This window comes from Callithrix jacchus, chromosome 15 (assembly GCF_049354715.1).
Source record: "Callithrix jacchus isolate 240 chromosome 15, calJac240_pri, whole genome shotgun sequence".
In the NCBI taxonomy this organism is placed as follows: domain Eukaryota; kingdom Metazoa; phylum Chordata; class Mammalia; order Primates; family Cebidae; genus Callithrix; species Callithrix jacchus.
Genome location: NC_133516.1, coordinates 31,690,013 through 31,703,710, shown reverse-complemented (window position 1 = coordinate 31,703,710; position 13,698 = coordinate 31,690,013). Strand labels below are relative to the sequence as shown.

Genomic DNA, 13,698 nt, shown 5'->3' with positions numbered 1-13,698 from the left:
AGCACTATTTACCTTTTTCACCTCAAATTATTTTAATATTAGTTACATTTATGTAATGCTGTCTGTGTTAGGTGATTTTCTAAGTACTTTATTTAATCCTCATGTCACCTGTGAGGTAAGTACTATTGTATCACAATTTTACTGACAAGAAAACTAAGATTAGTTGACTTTTCTAGAGTTACGTAATTAAGGAGACATAAAGTTGGGATTTGAACCCAGGCAGTCTGGCTTCAGAGTCCATGCTCTTAACCAGTAAGCTGTGCTGCAAAAGAATTTGAGCAGCATCTGGTGAAATAGAATTTTTGTGTTTTTTTTTTTTTTTTTTTTTTTGATGGGAGATGAAGAACATATCCTCTGCCTCTTGTGTCTTACCACAACTAGGTGGCATACCTATCTTTGCTGTAGGAAATACTTGGAAATAAAACATAAGGAATCCCTGCTCCTAGCTTCTTCCTCCTTGCTTGGTATCCTCTCTGTGATAGTCACAGAGCAGTTTTGCATGTGACATTTACTGTCCAGTGCTTGGCTCTGCAGAGAAGATGGAATTGGGCTAGTGCTGGGTAGGGAGTGTTTTCAGCCTGTTTCATCCAGTACTGTAAAGCATGTGTTTGTTCTGTTTTCATTGTGATAGTTTGATTTAAGAAATGTTAATGGTAGTTTTCAAACATCCATTAACTGAAAAAATAAGGTGGTATAATAAAACTTTATTTTTTGATTCTATATGTATACAGCTGCCCTGAATATATTCGTCTCTTGTGCAAGGGTGATTGCTTCTGGGCATTTCCTGCTAAAAACAATAATGTAATTTTGACTTCTGTTTATTTCTAGGAACCCTAAGGACTCTGCAATATGAATAATTCCCTGGAGAACACCATCTCCTTTGAAGAGTACATCCGAGTAAAGGCACGGTCTGTCCCGCAACACAGGATGAAGGAATTTCTGGACTCACTGGCTTCTAAGGGGCCAGAAGCCCTTCAAGAGTTCCAGCAGACAGCCACCACTACCATGGTGTACCAACAGGGTGCGAACTGCATATACACAGATAGCACCGAAGTGGCTGGGTCTTTGCTTGAACTTGCCTGTCCAGTCACCACCAGTGTTCAGCCACAAACCCAGCAAGAACAGCAGATACAGGTTCAGCAGCCACAGCAGGTTCAGGTATATGGGAAATGCCTGTTTAATGTACTTTATTTGCTGTCATTGTTTTATTTAGCGGGATCATCACGTCTATGTGGATGTCATAGGTTATTTTCACTAAGGGGGACTCTTTGAAAGTTTTTATTTAACACAAAGGTTTTCAAAGTTAGTGTGGACTAAAAATTTTTTTGTTTCCTTTTTCTTTTTTTTCTTTAAGTTTTTTTTTTTTTTTTAAACAAACTCTAGTGTCAAGGGTTGACTTTGAATAGACTGCAGCCAGGGAGCTGCTTAGCTACGTTAGCTACCCAACCCAGAAGCAGGTTGTCTATGAATAGTTTGGCGCTAGGTTCAACATGCCTTGCTTGATGAGCTGGGGGTAGCCACCTTTCCAGCAGCACCCCTTTTCCCAGGATCAGAGGCTCTCTGCACTGGAACCTGATTTCAGCACATGACCCTGCTGGCAGTGATGTCAGTGATGGTAGGTGACTGGCTTTCCAAGGCCAGTCGACACTGTTGCTGCCATGTCATTGTACCTGGGTGGGTGAGTGGTTGTTTTTGAGATGGAGTCTCACACTGTTGCCCTGGCTGGATTCTCCTGCCCCAGGCTTCTGAGTAGCTGGAATTCTAGGCGTCTGCCACCACAACTGGCTAACTTTTTATGTATTTCTTTCTCTTTTTTTGAGACGGAGTCTCACCCTGTCACCAGGCTGGAGTGCAGTGGCGCGATCTCTGCTCACTGCAACCTCTACCTCCCAGGTTCAAATGATTCTTCTGCCTCAGCCTCTTGAGTAGCTGGGACTACAGGCACACACCATTATGCCCAGCTAATTTTTGTATGTTTAGTAGAGACAGGGTTTCACCATTTTGGCCAGGATGGTCTCGATCTCTTGACCTTGTGATCTGTCCGCCTTGGCCTCCCAAAATGCTGGGATTACAGGCGTGAGCCACTGTGCCCAACCAGTTTTTTGTATTTTTAGTAGATCTACCTGCCTCGCCTTCCCAAAGTTCTGAGATTACAGGTCTGAGCCACCATACCTGACTGCACCTGGGTTATTTTTCTTTTCTTTTTTTTTTTTTTTTTTTTTTTGAGACAGCCTCACTCCGTCACCCAAACTCAAATGAAGTGGTGTGATCTTGGCTCATTGCAACCTCTAGCCCCCAAGTTCAAGCTATTCTCATGCCTCAGCCTCCTGATTAGCTGGGACTACAGGTGTGCTTCACTACTCCTGGCTAATTTTTTTGAATTTTTAGTAGAGACTGGGTTTCCCCATTTTGGCCTTGAGTTCCTGACCTCAAGAGATCTGCCTGCCTCAGCCTCCCAAAGGGCTGGTATTACAGGTATGAGCCATCAGGCCCAGCCCTTTTTTTTTTTTTTTAAGACAGGGTCTTGCTCTGCCACCCAGGCTGGAGTACAGTGGCATGATCATTCTTCACTGCAGCTTTGACCTCCCAGGCTCAATCAGTTGTCCAGCCTCAGCCTTTCAAGTGGCTGGGACCATAGGCATGCACCACCACGTTCAGCTTTAAAAAACACAATTTTTTTTTTTTTTGTAGAGATGAGGGCATCTTTCTGTGTTGTCCAGGCTAGTCTTAACTCCTGGTCTCAAGGTATTCTCCTGCCTTGGCCTCCCAAAGGGCTGAGATTACAAATATGAGATAATATGCTTGGCCTTACAAATATTTTCAAGATTACTGTAAACTAAAAAGACTACAGATATTTGATCTTCGCTTTGGAGAGTTGAATAGTTTAGAAATTAGAGATCTTTTGGTACTGTATTTAGATGTGATAACTTCATGTGTCTGAGGCTTCCTTTTTTTTTGAGACGGACTTTTGCTCTTTTTACCCAGTTGCTGGAGTGCAATGGCGTGATCTCGGCTCACCGCAACCTCTGTCTCCTGGGTTCAAGCAATTCTCCTGCCTTAGCCTCCCAAGTAGCTGGGACTACAGGCATGCGCCACCATGCCCAGCTAATTTTTGTATTTTTAGTAGATATAGGGTTTCATCATGTCGACCAGGATAGTCTCGATCTCTTGACCTTGTGATCCACAGGCTTCCTTTCTGTTTGTGTCATCCTGAGTAGAGACAGAATACAGGAGGGCTGGTCTTTGCTCATTACTGATAGTGTGACATTTGAAATTAATTTAAAAATGGAAAAGCTGGCCAGGCATGGTGGCTCACGCCTGTAATCTCAGCAGTTTTCGAGGCCAAGACAGGCAGATCACCTGAGTTCAAGAGTTCAAAACCAGCCTGACCTACATGGAGAAACCCCGTCTCTACTAAAAATACAAAATTAGCCTGGTGTGGTGGTATATGCCTATAATTCCAGTCACTTGGGAGGCTGAGACAGGAGAGTCGCTTGAACCCAGAGGTAGAGGTTGCAGTGAGCCAAGATCATGCCATTGCACTCCAGCCTGAGCAACAAGAGTGAAATTCGTCTCAAAAAAAAAAAAGGCTGATGTATTTTAGTAATCTTCATTAAGTTATATGATTCCATAACTCAGATCACCTATAGATTTTTAGCTCCGTGTTTGTCATTTAGAAGCTATAAAATGACCGAGCACATTCGCTCACACCTGTAATCCCAGCACTTTGGGATGCCAAAGCTGGTGGATCGTTGATTGAGCCTAGGAGTTTGAGGCCAGCCTGGGCAACATGGCAAAACCCCATCTCTACAAAAAAATTAAAAAAATTATGCAGGCATGGTGGTATGTACTTGCAGTCCCAGCTATTTGGGAAGCTGAGGTGGGAGGATTGCTTGAGCCCAGAAGGTTGAGACCAGCTTGGACAACGTGGTGAAACCCTGTCTCTACCAAAAATAGAAAAAAATAGCTGGGCATGGTGATGCAGGCCTGTGGTCTTAGCTGCTTGGGAGGTTGAGGTGGGAGAATTGCTTGAGCCTGGGAGGGGGAGGTTACAGTCAGCTGAGATTATACCACTGCACTCCAGTCTGAGTGACAGAGTGAGATTCCTTCGGTGGCTCAAGCCTGTAATCCCAGCACTTTGGGAGGCCGAGGCAGGCAGATCACGAGGTCAAGAGATGGAAACTATCCTGGCCAACATAGTGAAACCCTGTCTTTACTTAAAGCAAATACAAAAATGAGCTGGGTGTGGTGGCATGTGCCTGTAGTTCCAGCTACTTAGGAGGCTGAGGCAGGAGAATTGCTTGAACCTGGGAGTCAGAGGTTGCAGTGAGCCAAGATTGTGCCACTGCACTCCAGCCTGGCACCTGGCGACAAAGCAAAACTCTGTCTCAAAGAAACAAAAAAAGGGTACCCTAAGCCGAGAAGTAGAGGATACACAGAATAGAAGTTCCATGGGGTAGCTTTAGACCTAAAGGTTGGGAATTGACTAGAGACTTTAAAGCACACGCATACACATATGTATACTTACAGTTAACATTAGCTTGATGAGCAAGTTAAAGACAGGTTAGTTTGATGATAATTGTTAGATAATCTTACTTTGAGTAAGCATCATAGGCTGGGTACAATGGCTCATGCCTGTAATCTCAACATTTTGATAGGTCGAGGCAGGAGAATCCTCTGAGCTCAGGAGTTCAATACCAGCCTGGACAACATAGTGAGACCGGTCTCTACTAAAAATAAAATTAGCCAGGTGTAGTGGAGTACACCTGTAATCCTAGCTACTGAGGAGACTGAGTTGGAAGGATCGCTTGAGCCCAAGAGTTTGAGGCAGCAGTGTGCCACGATGAGGCCACTGCACTTCATCCTGTGGAACGCAACAATACTTTGTCTCAAAAGTTCTTTTTGTGGTTCTCTTGCCCACACAGATACCAACTATTAATGTAAGTTAAAAGTGTAATTGAAGGAAACTTCCTATTTTTCTTTAAGAAATAATTTTCTACTTTAGGCTTTTTTGCCTTACTCGAGTAGTTCTAAAAGTCTTAACACAAATTTCTGATCTATTAGATGCTAATGAGACATGGTTTGTGGTATATGATATCTGCAAGAGTAGTTTTATTCCCCTCTACTGAAAATGTAATACTTTAGCCAAGCTTGGCCAGTTGTGGTTGCTCACGCCTGTAATTCCAGCATTTTGGGAGTCAAGGTGAGTAGATTACTTGAGCTCAGGAGTTGGAGACCAACCTGGGCAGCATGGCAAAATTCCTGTCTCTACCAAAAAATACAAAGTATTAGCCAGACATAATGGTGCATGCCTGTGTTCCCAGAAGGTGGAGGTTGCAGTGAGCCAAGATTGTGCCACTGCACACTAGCCTGGGCAACAGAATGGAAACTCCATCTGGAAAAAAAAAGAAATTTTAGCCAAGCTTGGCTCTGTCATCCATGCTTGAATGCAGTGGTATGATCATGGCACACTGCAGTCTGGACTTCCTGGGCTCAAGTGATCCGCCTGCCTCAGCCTCCTGAGTAACTAGGACTACAGCTACCATGCCCAACTTACTGTTTTTTTAAATTTTTTTGAGACAGTCTTGCTTTGTCACCCAGGCTGGAGTACAGTGGCGTGATCTTGGTTTCCTGCAACCTCAACTTCTCGCGCTTAAGGGATCTTCCCACCTCAGCCTCCTGAGTGTCTGGGACTACATGCTACAGAGTGGAGTGGCACAATCATAGCTCAGTGCAGCCGTGAACCCCTGGGTGCAAGTGATCCTGATCTGCCATTTCAGCCTTTGGAGTAGCTGGGACTACAGGCATGTACCACCACACCTGGCTAATATTTTTACTTTTTGTGGAGATGGGGGCGGGGTCTGGTTATGTTGCCCAGGCTGGCCTCAAATTCCTGGCCTCAAGTGATCCTCCCTTCTGCCATAGCCTCCTAATTTGGGATTATAGGTGTGAGCCACAGTACTTGGCTCCCTATTTCAATTTTAAGTGAAATTTAATACTTTTTTTTAGGAAAAGATGTTGACAGTTATTATATCTGAATGATACTTTTTTTTTGGTGGGGGGGGACGGAGTCTCGCTTTGTCACCAGGCTGGAGTGCAGTAGTGTGATCTTGGCTCACTGCAGCCTCAGACTCCCTGGTTCAAGCGATTCTTCCTTAGCCTCCCCAGTAGCTAGGATTGCAGGTACACACCACCACACCCAGGTAATTAATTAATTAATTTGTTTGTTTGAGTCAGAATCTCACTCTGTCACCCACACTGGAGTGCAATGGCGTGATCTTGGCTTACTGCAACCTCCGCCTCCCAGGTTCAGGCTATTCTCTTGCCTCAGTCTCCCAAGTCACTGGGATTATACCTGAATGCTACCACACCTGGCTATTTTTGTAAATTAGTAGAGACGGGTTTCACCACATTGGTCAGGCTGGTCTTGAACTCCTGACTTCAGGTGATTTACCCGGCTCAGCCTCTGAAACAGTGATTGGATTACAGACATGAGCCACTGAACCTGGGCTGATAAATGATTTCTAAGAAAAATCAATTAATTGACCAAATAATAACACTTTAAAAAAGGAAAAATTGGCCAGGCATAGTGGCTCATGCCTGTAATCTTAGCACTTTGGGAGGCTGAGGTAGGTGGATAACTTGAGACCAGGAGTTCGAGACTTAGCCTGGCCAACATAGGGAAAACTCATGGACTAAAAATATGAAAATTAGCCAGGCATGGTAGCAGGCACTGGTAATCCCAGCTACTAAGGAGGCTGAGGCAGGAGAATTGCTTGAACCTGTGAGGCGGAGGTCGCAGTGAGCCAAGATCGTGCCACTGCATTCCAGACTGAGCGACAGAGTGAGACTCTTGCCTCAAAAAAAAAAAGAAAAGAAAAATCAATTAAGAAATACAGTAAAGCATGAAGCATATGAGCTCTGATTCAATGATAATACCATGCTGGAATACAATGCCATGATCTTGCCTCGCTGCAACCTCTGCCTCTTGAGTTCGAGCAATTCTCTCACCTCAGCCTCCCAAAGTGAGGACCACAGTTGTGCACAACCACAACCAGCTTTTTTTTTTTTTTTTTTTTTTGTATTCTTGGTAGAGATGGGGTTTCGCCACGTTGCCCAGGCTAGTCTCAAACTCCTGAGCTCAAGCAGTCTGCCAGCTTTAGCCTCCCAAAGTGTTGAGGTTACAGGAATGAGCTACCATTCCTGACCAACAGTGATTCTCAGATGGTGGTTCAAGACACTCCTGGTAGGCTCCAAGCACCTTTTAGGGTTCCTCAAGGTCAAAGCCTTTTCTATTACAGTGCCAATATATTTGCCTTTTTCACTTTCATTCTCTCCTGACCATGTACTGGAGTTTTGCAGAGGCCATGCGTGATGTGTGATAGCACAACAGATTGAGTGCAGGAGCAGATAGGAGAATCCAGCTGCCTTATATTAAGTCAGCCGTTAAAGAGGTTTGCAAAAATGGGCCGGGCGTGGTGGCTCATGCCTGTAATCCTAGCTGTTTGGGAGGCCAAGGTGGGTGGATCACTTGAGGTCAGGGGTTTGAGACCAGCCTGGCCAACATGGTGAAACCTCGTCTCTAATAAAGATATAAAAATTAGCCATGTGCCAGGTGCAGTTGCTCACGCCTGTAGTCCCAGTGCTTTGGGAGTCCAAGGTGGGTGGATCACAAGGTTGAGAGATCGAGACCATCCCGGCCAACATGGTGAAACCCCGTCTCTACTAAAAATACAAAAAAATAGCTGGGCATGGTGGCACGTGCCTGTGGTCTCAGCTACTCGGGAGGCTGAGGCAGAAGAATTACTTGAACCCAGGAGGCGGAGGTTGCAGTGAGCCGAGATCGCGCCACTGCACTCCAGCCTGGCAATAGAGCAAGACTCCTCAGAAAAAGAAAAAAATTAGCCATGCGTGGTGGCATGCACCTGTAATCCCAGCTACTTGGGAGGCTGAGATAGGGACAATCTCTTGAACCCAGGAGGCAGAGTTTGCAGTGAGCCAAGTGAGCTGAGATCATGCCACTATACTCCAGCCTGGGCAACAGTGAGACTCCATCTCCATAAAAATAAAAAATAACTTTGCAAAAATGTAAAACAATGTAATTCTTACTATATTTTTTTTATTTTGGCAAATAGTTATTTCTCATAAGAATATGTTTAGGTCCCCTTCCATGAACACTGCCTTTGTGGAAGCCTGTCTTCCCCTCCTAAACTTCATCTCTCTTTCCCCTTCCATTCTGTGTGAAAGCTGTCTTTCCTCTCCTGGATTCCATCTTTTCTTTCTCTCACTCATTGTGAGAGTTAGCTGTTTCTCTCTCTCTCCTCTTGTTTCTCTCTCTCTCCTCTTGTTTCTCTCTCTCTCTCTAAATTAAATATATATATGTTATACATTTATGTTGACATGTAATGGCTTTATGTGGGTTTTTGATTTGTTTTTTTCAGAACGAGTCTTGCTCTGTCACCCAGGCTGGAGTGCTGTGTTGCCCAGGCTGGAGTGAGTGGCATGATCTCGGATCACTGCAACCTTTGCCTCCCAGGTTCAAGTGATTCTCCTGTCAGCCTCCTGATTAGCTGGGATTACAGGCATGCACCACTATGCCTGGCTAATATTTGTACTTTTAGTAGACCGGATTTCACCATGTTGGCCAGGCTGGTCTTCAACTCCTGACCTCATGCGATCCTCCTTGCCTTGGCCTCCCAAAGTGCTGGGATTACAGGCGTGAGCCACCATGCTTGGCTTTATGTGATTTTTTTTTTTTTTTTTAAGACATAGTCTCACTCTGTTGCCCAGCCTGGAGTGCAATGGTGTGATCTCGGCTCACTGTGGCCTCTGTCTCTTGATAGTCCATGGGTTCACGTGATTCTCTTGCCTCAGCCTCCCAAGTAGCTGGGATTATAGGCGCCCGCCACCACACCCAGCTCTTTTTTTTTTTATTTTAGTAGAGACAGGATTTCACCATGTTGGCCAGGATGGTCTCAATCTCCTGACCTTGTGATCCACCTTCCTTGGCCTCCTAAAGTGCTGGGATTACAGGTGTGAGCTACCGTGCCCAGCCTTTTTTTTTTTTGAGATGGAGTGTTGCTTTGTCACCCAGGCTGGAGTACAGTGGCATGATCTCAGCTCAATGCAGCCTTCACTTCCTGGGTTCAAGTGATTCTCCTGCCTCAGGCTCCTGAGTATCTGGGATTACAGGCACATGCCATCACGCCTGGTTAATATTTGAATTTTTAGGAGAGACAGGGTTTTAACCATGTTTGCCAGACTGGTCTCGAACTGCTGACCTTGTGATCTGCTGGCCTCGGCCTCCCAGAGTGTTGAGATTACAGGCATCAGCCACTGCACCCGGCTAGCTACACCAATTTGACATACCTGCCAGCAGTTTCAAGTTGTCCATATCTTCATCAATAGTTGTTATTGTCTGTCTTTTTTAGTTAGAGGCTTTTAAGTATAAAGTGGCTTTGATTTGAACTTCCTACATGACTAGTGATAATGAGCAACTTTTTATGTGCTGCTTGGCCATTTACATATATTCTTTCTTTTGGGAGGTGGAGTTTCACTCTTGTTGCCCAGGCTGTAGTGCAGTGACGTAATCTTGGCTCATTGCAACCCCCTACCTTCTGGGTTTAAGCAGTTCTTCTGCCTCAGCCTCTCAAGTAGCTGAGATTACAGGCGCTCACCATCACCATGCCCAGCTAATTTTGTTATTTTTAGTAGAGACGGGGTTTCACCATGTTGGTAAGGCTGGTCTCAAACTCCTTACCTCAGGTGATCTGCCCACCTTCACCTCCCACAGAACTGGAATTGCAGGTGTGAGCCACCATGTCTGGCCCTATTTGCATATATTCTTTGAAGAAATGTTTATTTACATCCTTTCCTTTTTTGTGTGTGTTTATGATATGAGGAAGAGATCCACCTTCACTTTTTTGCATGTGGATATGCAGTTGTTTTAGTGTCATCTTTGGTTATCTTTTGTCATCTGTTTGCTGTTATTAGATAGAAAGAGACCCTCATTCTCATTTTCTGATGCTTTTTTTTTTTTTAAGTGACAAGGTCTCTGTCACCCAGGCTGGAATACAGTGAGGTAATCATACCTCACTGCAATCTCCGCCTCCTGGGCTCAAGTGATTCTCTCACCTAAGCCTTTTGAGTAGCTGGGTCCATAGATGCATGCCACCATGCCAACTAACTTTTGTATTTTTGTGGAGATGGGGTTTCCCCATGTTGCCCAGGCTGGTCTTAATTTCCTGGGCTCAAGCAATCCATCTGCCTTGACCTTCCAAAATGCTGGGATTACAGGCATGAGCCACTGTGCCTGGCCTCATTTTCTGCCTTCTTGTTTTCTACCTTTCTAATTCCTACCTGTGGTTAAGGTAATTTATATATGTGTCTGATGGTAAACTCTTGTTTTTAAAAAATTGCATACTATGTATTGCATCTTTTCATGCTGTTTTGCTCACATAACAATAACAGTAATAAGGCAGTTACTTCGTCATTATCAGAAATGTGTTATGCAGGTTATGGTCATACTGCTCAGATTAAATTACTGGGATTCTGTTTATTTAAATGCCTTTCCCATTAAAACAAACATACGGTTTTTTTTTTTGAGACGGAGTTTCGCTCTTGTTACCGAGGCTGGAGTGCAATGGCGCAATCTCAGCTCACCGCAACCTCCTCCTCCTGGGTTCAGGCAATTCTCCCACCTCAGCCTCCTGAGTAGCTGGGACTACAGGCACGTACCACCATGCCCAGCTAATTTTTTGTATTTTTAGTAGAGACAAGGTTTCACCTTGTTGACCAGGATGGTCTTGATCTCTTGACCTCGTGACCCACCTGCCTCGGCCTCCCAAAGTGCTGGGATTACAGGCGTGAGCCACAGCGCCCGGCCAACAAACATATGTTAAGTAAGCACTCTGAAGCCTTTTTTTGGCACCAGGGACTTATTTTGTGGAAGACAATTTTTCCATAGATGTCGATGGGGGGCGATTTGGGATGAAACTGTTCGACCTCAGATGATCTAATGCCTCAGATCATCAGGCATTAGATTCTTTTTTTTTGTTGTTTTTAAGACATAAGCTTGCTCTGTCATCTAGGCTATGATGCAGTGGCCACTATTTCTGCTCACTGCAACCTCTGCCTTCTGGATTTAAGCTATTCTCCTGTCTCAGCCACCCAAGTAACTGGGATTATAGACACCCACCACCAGGCCCAGATAATTTTTTGTAGTTTTAGTAGAGAGGGGATTTCATCATGTTGGCCAGGCTGGTGTTGAACTCTTCAGCCTCCCAAAGTGCAGGGATTACAGGCATGAGCCACTGCGCCTGGCCAGGCATTAGATTCTAATAAGGAGCATGTAGCCTAGTTCCCTCACATGTGCAGTTCACAATAGAATTTGTGCTCCTACAAGAATCTAATGGCACTGATGCTCTGACAGGAGGCGGAGCTCTGCTGATAATATTCGCTTGCCATGTACCTCTGTGCTGTGTGGTTCCAACCACAGCCAGTACCAGTTCTTGGGCTCGGGACTGGGGAGGGGGATGGGCGGGTGTGGTGGCTCATCCCTGTAATCCTAGTGCTTTTGGAGGCCAAGCCCGGCAGATCACCTGAGGTCAGGAGTTAGAGACCAGGCTGGCCAACATGGTGAAACCATCTCTACTAAAAATAGAAAAATTATCTGGGTATGGTGGTAGGCACCTGTAACCCCAACTACTTCAACCCAGGAGGCAGACATTGCAGTGAGCCGAGACTGCACCATATCACTAGCCTGGGCAACAAGAGTGAAACTCGGTCTCAAAAAAGTTTTTTAAAAATGGCTGGGTGTGGTGGTTCACGCCTGTAATCCGAGCACTTTGGGAGGCCAAGGTGGGTAGATCACTAGGTCAAGAGATGGAGACCATCCTGGCCAACATGATAAAACCCATCTCTACTAAAAATACGAAAATGAGCTGGTTGTGGTGGTGGGCACCGGTAATCCCAGCTGCTTGGGAGGCTGAGGCAGAATTGCTTGAACCTGGGAGGCAGAGGTTGTAGTGAGCCAAGATCTTGCCACTGCACTCCAGCCTGGTGACAGAGCAAGACTCCATCTCAAAAAAAAGCTAGGTCTGGTGGTGCATCTGTAGTCCTATTTAACAGGCTGAAGTGGGAGGACCACTTGAGTTTGAAGTTAGAATGTGTTCTTATCTTAGCACAGTGCTCTAGCCTGGGCAACAGAGCAAGACCCTGTCTTTAGAAAAAGGAAACCGTGTGTAGTGGCTCACACCTGTAATCCCAACACTTTTGAGAGGCCGAGGTGGGTGGATCATCTCAGTCAGGAATTCAAGATGAGCCTGGCATTACAAAACCCTGTCTCTACTGAAAATAAAAAAATTAGCTGTGTATGGTGGTGGAGTCCTGTAATCCTAGCTACTCGAGGTGCTGAGGCAGGAGAATCGCTTGGACCTGGGAGATGGAGGTTGCAGTGAGCCAAGATCATGTCATTGCACTCCAGCCTGGGCAACAAGAGTGAAACTCTGTTTCAAAAAACAATTAAAAAAAAAAAGGCTGGCTGTGGTGGTTTATGCCTGTAATCCCAGTACTTTTGGGAGGCCGAGGCGGGTGGATCATTTGAGCTCGAGTTCAAGATAAGCCTGGTCAACATGGCAAAACCCCGTCTACACTAAAAATACAAAAAATAGCTTGTTGTGGTGGCGTGTCTGTAATCCCAGATATTCGGGAGGCTGACGTTTCAAGAATTGCTTGAACCTGGGAGGCGGAGGTTGTAGTGAGCTGAGATCATGCCACTGCGTTCCAGCCTGGGTGATAGAGTGAGGGGTCGTCTCAAAAAAAAAAAAGTTTTGATATTTCCTTGTTGGACCTCAGTATGTCTGTAATCCCAGCTGCTTTGGAGGCTGAGGCTGGAGAATCGCTTGAGAACCCAGGAGGCAGAGGTTGCAATGAGCTGAAATAGCGCTACTGCATTCCAGCCTGGGCAACAGAGCAAGAGTCCATCTCAAAGAAAATAAGAGGCTAGGCACAGTGGTTCATGTTTGTAATCCCAGCACTTCGGGAGGCCCAGGCGGACAGATCACAAAGTTGAGAGTTTGAGACCAGCCTATCCAACATAGTGAAACCCTGTTTCTACTAAAAATACAAAAAAATTAGTCAGGTGTGGCATGAGTCTGCAGTCCCAGTTACTCGGGAGGCTGAGGTGGGAGAATCACTTGAACCTAGGAGGCAGAGGTTGCAGTGAGCCAAGACTGCGCTATTCCACTCCAGCCTATGTAACAGAGTAAGACTCCGTCTCAAAAAACAGAACCAAATTTTTGTTTCTGGTTTTTGTTTTTGTTTTTTTTTCGAGATGGAGTCTTACTCTGTTGCCCAGGCTGGAGTGCAACGGCGCGATATCCACTTACTGCAACCTCTGCTTCCCTGGATCAAGCATTCTGCCTCAGCCTCCTGAGTAGCTGGTATTATAGGTACAAGCCACCATGCCTAGCTAACTTTTTTGTATTTTCAGTAGAGATGGGGTTTTACCATGTTGGTCAGGCTGGATCCTGACCTTGTGATCTGCCCACCTTGGCTTCCCAAAGTGCTGGGATTACAGGCATGAGCCACTGTGCCCAGCCCGTATTTTCTTATTAGACCCCAGCATGTCTGTAATCCCAGCTATACAGGAGGCTTGAGGCAGGAGAATGGCTAGAACTCGGGAGGTGGAGGTTGCAG

The 13,698-nt window shown here is 45.4% G+C and overlaps 1 protein-coding gene across 11 annotated transcripts in view; it reads left to right on the top strand.

The window, feature by feature from the left end:
• Nucleotides 1-13,698, top strand: part of QRICH1 (glutamine rich 1) — a 55,059-nt gene that overhangs the window by 10,923 nt on the left and 30,438 nt on the right. For all 11 annotated transcript variants that reach the window (XM_035275437.3, XM_035275443.3, XM_035275444.3 and 8 more), the window contains one exon: nt 829-1,158. In XM_035275437.3, the coding sequence (XP_035131328.1) occupies nt 850-1,158 (309 nt within the window). In that variant the 5' untranslated portion in view covers nt 829-849. The remainder of the gene's footprint in view (nt 1-828; nt 1,159-13,698) is intronic.